We start from the raw sequence: 6,655 nt of genomic DNA, 5'->3' as shown, positions 1-6,655 counted from the left end.
ACTTTTATGGTACAGGAAGTGTTCTTTTTTGGTGGAATGCATTTCCACCATGATGTGATCCACCCAGGAAAGTCATACATCAGCCCCAGAAACCAGCAGCTGACTTACCTCTTGAGAAGCCAATCATCACTCTGTTGTTCTTCTGAATGTATGACAGGGTCTGACAACGCCTATTACGAACGACCACATTTGCTTGATTATAAGACAACCCCCAAACGTTGGCGCTTAATGAAAGAAAAAAAAAAGAAAAGGCTTGACCCTATTGGAAAAAATAAAAAACACTGTTTTTGCCACTCACTCATACGCACATTTATAGTCTGCCACTCACTAATACGCACACTTATACTCTGCCAATCATTCATATACACACTTATACTCTGCCACACACTCATATGTACATTTGTACTCTGCTAATCACTAATACACACATTTATAATCTGCCCCTCTCATGTACGCACACTTATACTCTGCCACTCACTCATACGCACACTTATACTCTGCCACTCACTCATACGCACACTTATACTCTGCCACTAATGACTGAGCACATTTAGAATGTATGCGGGGCATTTGGCTATTCCCGCAGCAGAAGCTCATCCTAATTTTATTGCTTTATATACCAGTTAAGATATATTTCCTTGCTTCCCCAACCCTACAAGACTCCTGAAGCACTCCTCGTGTTCCCCAGAATGTAATACGGTGCTGCTGTGTTGGAAATTACATTATGGACAGTTTGTAATGCTGAGAAAAAGAGAGAAAATATTTGAATATCTAAGGGCCCAGATATTGATGAAAAACTGAAAACTGACACGTTTATATATACTGGCTTCAGATCTGTGAAAGAAATAAGCTACCCGCATTTCACCTGCATAACACTATAGGCTTCTGCTGCTAATTTCAGGGTGGTGGTGTAACTACAGGGGTCTCAGCTGGGAAGGGGCCCATGCCTCTAGGGGGCTTGGTGCGACCACTGCGACCGCACTGGTCCAGGCCAAAAGGGTCCCTTCTTAACAATTTTGAGTAAGGAGCTTATTGGGGTCACGTTACGTCACTTGACCCCGCACCGAACAGGGCACAGTGTGCGAGCTGGACATGAAGCGGCTGGAGAGGTAAGTGGGGGTGTGGAGCATGTATATGTGTTTGTATATATGTATATATGTATGTATGTGAGCATGGATGTATAATTGTGTGTGTAAGCGTGGATGTGTAATTTTGTGTGTGTAAGCATGGATGTGTAATTGTGTGGGTGAGCCAGAGTGTATGTTGGAACGGGGGGCAAGGGGCAAAGAAGGTACAGATAAGTTGTTTAGGGGCAATTATGGCACAGACCAGCTGTTGAAGTTGGGGGCCCAGGGCAATTTTTGCACCAGGGCCCTGTGGTTTCTAGTAACGCCCCTGGTCTTGGGATTTTATGTATGCATTTATTTACATTTTTCCATCTAGCCTCTATAGTAACAAAAGGCAGCCTTTAGTCCATGGACACTTGAATCTCACAGTAGTGGAGAACCATTTGGCCCATTTCGTCCTCCTGTGTTTTCCTCCTGTTCAAATGGAAAGCTTAATCAGTCATTGGTCTGGTCTTAGATTCAGGATCGTCATATACATATCCCATGTATGTTTAAATTCCCTCACTGCATTAACCTCTACTGTTTTAGTTGGGAGGCAGTTCCACTTATCTACCACCCTGTCAGTAAAGGAAAACAAAACTTATGGGGTTGGACAGGACTGCATAATGCATACCTGCCAATACGGGCCGGGTTATATTACTTAGCCATAGCTTAGGTTGGCCCTTAGGTCAAAAGCTCCCAGTGTCCGATTCAATGAACACGTTGCAGACATTCGAGGTATTTCTTCATTATCTTTGAACCGGCTTATTTCCGTAAGAGAAACAAAACTTCCTCTTTTGCAAGATGATTGCATTGAGCCTTTTATTTATGCCGCAATATTTTCACTGCTGCTCACAAGACAGACTGAGATGGACTGTGAAATCCTGGAAAATACCGTCCTCCTGGCAATCGTCACGTTAATAAGTGTCGTCCAGAACAGTAAGGGGGCTCTGTGTTAAGGGTTTATGTAAAACTTAAAGTTTTAAATTATGAATGTCTCAGTTTAGACAGAAATGTTTTATATATGTGTGTATATATATATGTGTGTATATATATGTGTGTATATATGTGTGTATATTTTAATAATTACATTTACATTATATGGCACCTACAGTATATACTGTACATGTGTATGTGTGTGTATATATATATATATATATATATATACAGTATATATACATACACATGTACAGTATATACTGTAGGTCCCATATAATGTAAATGTTATTATTAAAATATAAATAAAAAAGTTTTTGTGTAGTATCACATTTTTTAATGTTCATAAATATGTCTACGGGAATTATCCCCTTTTAGGATCAAAATAAGTGATACTTTCCTATATGACACCATGGATATTATTATTATTGGTGAGCTATTATTATTATTGGTGAGCTAGAATATTTCTTCAGTCTCAATGGTTTTAAACACTTCAGTTGTAAATGTGATCCAGAATTACTATCTAGAACATTGTCTAGGGTATGTAATACAAATAGGTTTCATTTAAGGAGGTTTTATTTAACTGTATATGGTAGATACGCAGAACAGCCTCCCATCAGAAGTGGTAGAGGCTAATATACTAAGGGGATTTAGACATGCATGAGATAGGCATAATGTTATCCTGAGTCTTAAATCAGTAAAAATGAGCCTAACTGAGAACTAAATTGACCAAATGGTTTTTATCTCTCATCCAATTCTATGTTTCTGTACAAAATTGCTCTGATTGGATGATATTTTGATAAATACCTTTCTGTTAGATTCTCAATGGATCTTGAAGGACACCAGGTAGGCTTTGGCTAGCAGAGTATGTTGAAGAATAGAACTTCATGTTGGCTGATGTGCCGTTGGTTTCCAACCTTCCTTATAACTGATTTCACTACATTATTCAAATGTATAGACCAAGCGGGTGCATACTGTTGTAATGGTTGGATAGCATTTGTTTAATCAAACGCATGGCTTCCTCTTCTCAGTTTGAGATGAATGGATTAGTAACTTATTAGAGCATAATATAGAGGAACTCACCAGCATAATATCAGAAATGCAACTAGAATATCAAAGAAAGGGCATACATAAAAAAAATTATATATATATATATATATATATATATATATATATCAGATCATAACTGTGGGGATACAAGTAGTATGCTATCATGCACTAAATACAATGGAAAAATCAACCAAAGCAAAAAATAATTTATTTGTTTATTTTTATTGAAGAAAGGGTAGTAGATATGTGGAATGACCTTCCAGTGGAATTAGTATACACAATTATTGTAAATGAATTCAATAAAGTTTAGGATGAAAATAAAGCTGTCCTATGGAATAAATACATACACAGTCTTTCTATAAGGGCAAACTAGATGGGCCATTTGGTTCTTTTCCGCCATCACTATGTTTTACATTCTGTGTTTATATAGAAATGCGCATTAAAGGCTAATAGTTCTGCTTGGGTTTTCTAACATATCCTGTTTACATTTCAGTTTTCTTTGCCTTCAAAGTGGAAAATGAGAGCAAGATTGCAAATTCCAAGAGTTCTCAGAAGACAAGCTCTCCTGCCTTTGATAAAGTGTACACAGCAAAGTAAGTTGAATATTGTTCTGTGTTACAGCAAGCGCATGCTGACCAATTGTAAATGAATTTGAATGATGTAAGGATGCCGGCCTTAACTTGGTACCCTGTTTAGAATGGAGATTTTACCACAATTGGCTCTGTCCTCGAGCTTTCCCAAAACAAGCAAACAGAACTAGAATAAACAAAGTCAAATATCAGTTTTAAGAATTAAAGATACATGTTGCATTATTTATATTTTTTTGCATGCCAAATTTCCCCAATACACCCCCCCTTACACTCTCCACAGCCATAATCTACAAGACATAATGCACGTAGCAAGTTACACAAACCTCTTAAACAATTCCTTGGCCGAAGTAATACAACAGAATATGTAGATACACAGATATGTTTGTGGAAAAGTCGCTTTTATTTAACAAATATAATAAATTAATTTATGGGGTCCTCACGAAAACTTTTATCCTCACCGCTGTCTGCCGCGCATGAGTTGTATTCTGCCAGATGTAATGTACATGTGCGGAATACTCACCGCAAGCCAGCTCCGGCATTGGTTCCTGGGGGTCTTAAAGAAAAAAGTTAATTCAGTGTTGGTGGGTCACATACTAAAGCCCCATTACGTTTTCAGATATTCTCAAAAATATGAGCTTTCATATAAAATTAACTTAAAATGAATCGTTTTATGTTTAGTGCAACAATGGTGGCTGGTCCTGTTTTAAAGAAAATAACAAAAAGTCCAAAAAAGTAGCAAAAACATGACACGGAAACTCTTTAAGAAACAATTAATCCAATACATCCAAATTAACAGTATTTGTACTTTTTTCAGCCAAAACTGCACGGATGCGTACCCTACATTTCTAGCGGTGCTGTGGTGTGCTGGAATATTTTGCAGTCAAGGTAACACACATTTATCATATAGTGTATATCACATATACATGTCTCATATATGGTGCCTCCTAAGATATCCCCAGATGAGTTCTACATCATATAGCGATATTAGAGATATTTTATTTTTCTCCTAACCCTACCTGTCACTTATAAAGTGTGTTTAGAATTTTAATGAAAGTTATCAAGAAACAGTATTGTGTATTGTGTGCACTTTTACACCAACATCCTTCAAATCACGTTCTCAATGTTTACTTAATTGTACACCTTTTAAAACACAATACTGAAAAAAGCAGCACGGACAGAACACTAATATGAAAATTTCATATATACATATGTATATATATATATGTGATCTGTGTGCAACATCAATACATTTCTATATACAGTTGACCTTTCCTTTTTTCCAGGACCTGCAGCTTTTGCTGGTATCATGTATTTATGTGTTCGGCAGAAATATTTTGTTGGATATCTGGGAGAAAACACACAGATGTATGTATATTGCAAGCCACACATTATATTCTATGATATGAAAAGAAAAAAACATTTATATGGCTTGATTTGTGGTGCAGTTGCTCTGCCGTCGAGTCAAGCAGGTTCCCAGGGAACTTAGGCCAGTCCAAATTTCTTCTAACAAGGCTGGTCCTAGTTGGTCCAGCCCACTCGCAAAAAATGGGAACGTGACGGGATCACGTAATGTAATGTTCCGTGAATCTGCAGTTTCAAAAGAAAGGCTCTCGACAAAGTAAGGATGTGGAGGTGTGAGGGAGTGGAGGTGTGATGGAGAGGAGGTGTGATGGAGAGGAGGTGTGAAGGAGTGAGGATGTTTTAGTGTATATGCATATGTGTAAGCATGTGTATGCGTCGGTTGCAAAAAGGTAGGAATTGCAAAATTCATACAGCTGGAACTTTATGCTTCAAAAAAAGTAACATTATATGAAATTTTATTTCTGGCATGTTTTTTTTAACCCCTTAAGGACAATGGGTGGTCCCTAAACCCATTGAAAACAATGCATTTTGAGCCTGTACACCCGTACATGTCATTAAGGGGTTAATATATATCCTCCCACACAATTGTGTTTTGTTATTGTATTACTGTGCTACCTTGTAGAGTTTGGAATTTCTTTGGCATTTATAAGATTATATTCTAATATTTGTTTTTATGTCATATTTTTATTTCTTCAGCACTCCTGGATATATCTTTGGAAAACGCGTCATGTTATTCCTCTTTCTTATGTCCTTGGCTGGAATTCTGAACTATTACATTGGAGTTTTCTTTGGAAGTGACGTGAAAATGTATATAAAGGCGGTTAGCAACACTGTCTCACCTTTTCTCCTCATACCTTAATTTTTAGATCAGGCAGTAAAATTGAGCAAAACGAAAAACATACTAGATGTTCTATGAATGTCTACCACTATAGCATGAAACACATTAAACCATTGCTTTTATTATATGGAAGAAATTCATTGCTTTTAAAAAATGCCTTTTTAAAAAAAAATGCAATAGTTGGTAATTACAGAAGTCTGTGACTACATATGACTAAATGATTTTTTATTGCTCATTCGGATGTTATGTTACATCTTTCTATCAATAAAATAGCATTGAAAGACAAGGTGTACCTGTAATTGTATTCAGATGTTTGGGTGATAGATGCTTATATTGTTTTCACAGTGGAGTCATTTTCTAAAGCACCAGACATCTCAGGCATGAAATATAGTTTTTCATAAGACAACTTTCTCTGGCAAGAAGGGCTCAGTCAGAGCCGGCCTTAAGTGTTCTGGCGCCCCCTTCTCACTACCCCCTCTGCCCCTTCTCACTACCTCGCCCCCTTCTGCCCCTTCTCACTACCTAAGGCCGGCCCTGGGCTCAGTTAGTTCTGTATAATACAAAGTTCCATGTGTAAGAAATCATATTGGCATAATGGAGTGGGGATATTTGCACAGACATAGACAAACTCTTTCTAGCATGTGATCAGTTGACAGTGGGAGCTTCTCACTTCCGTGTAACATGGTCAGCCAGTAAGAAAGCCTGCAGTTACGGAAGCAGAAATTCTCTATACAGACAGGCACTAGGCTCCATGGGTATGGAAGTCAGTGTGT

General features: G+C 37.6%; 1 protein-coding gene across 1 annotated transcript; it reads left to right on the top strand.

Moving 5' to 3' along the window:
• Positions 1 to 1,975: 1,975 nt before the first annotated feature.
• On the top strand, positions 1,976 to 5,903 carry LOC149273197 (arachidonate 5-lipoxygenase-activating protein-like). Its single transcript, XM_089506604.1, has 5 exons — positions 1,976 to 2,045; positions 3,586 to 3,685; positions 4,497 to 4,567; positions 4,966 to 5,047; positions 5,741 to 5,903. The coding sequence occupies exons 1-5, from the start codon at positions 1,976 to 1,978 to the stop codon at positions 5,901 to 5,903; spliced, it is 486 nt and encodes a 161-aa protein (XP_089362730.1).
• The last annotated feature ends 752 nt before the right edge of the window (positions 5,904 to 6,655 follow it).

Source organism: Sceloporus occidentalis, unplaced genomic scaffold (genome assembly GCF_023333645.1).
Source record: "Sceloporus occidentalis isolate IW3139 unplaced genomic scaffold, rSceOcc1.0.p SCAF_397, whole genome shotgun sequence".
Taxonomy (NCBI): domain Eukaryota; kingdom Metazoa; phylum Chordata; class Lepidosauria; order Squamata; family Phrynosomatidae; genus Sceloporus; species Sceloporus occidentalis.
This window is presented reverse-complemented; position numbering and strand designations above follow the sequence as displayed.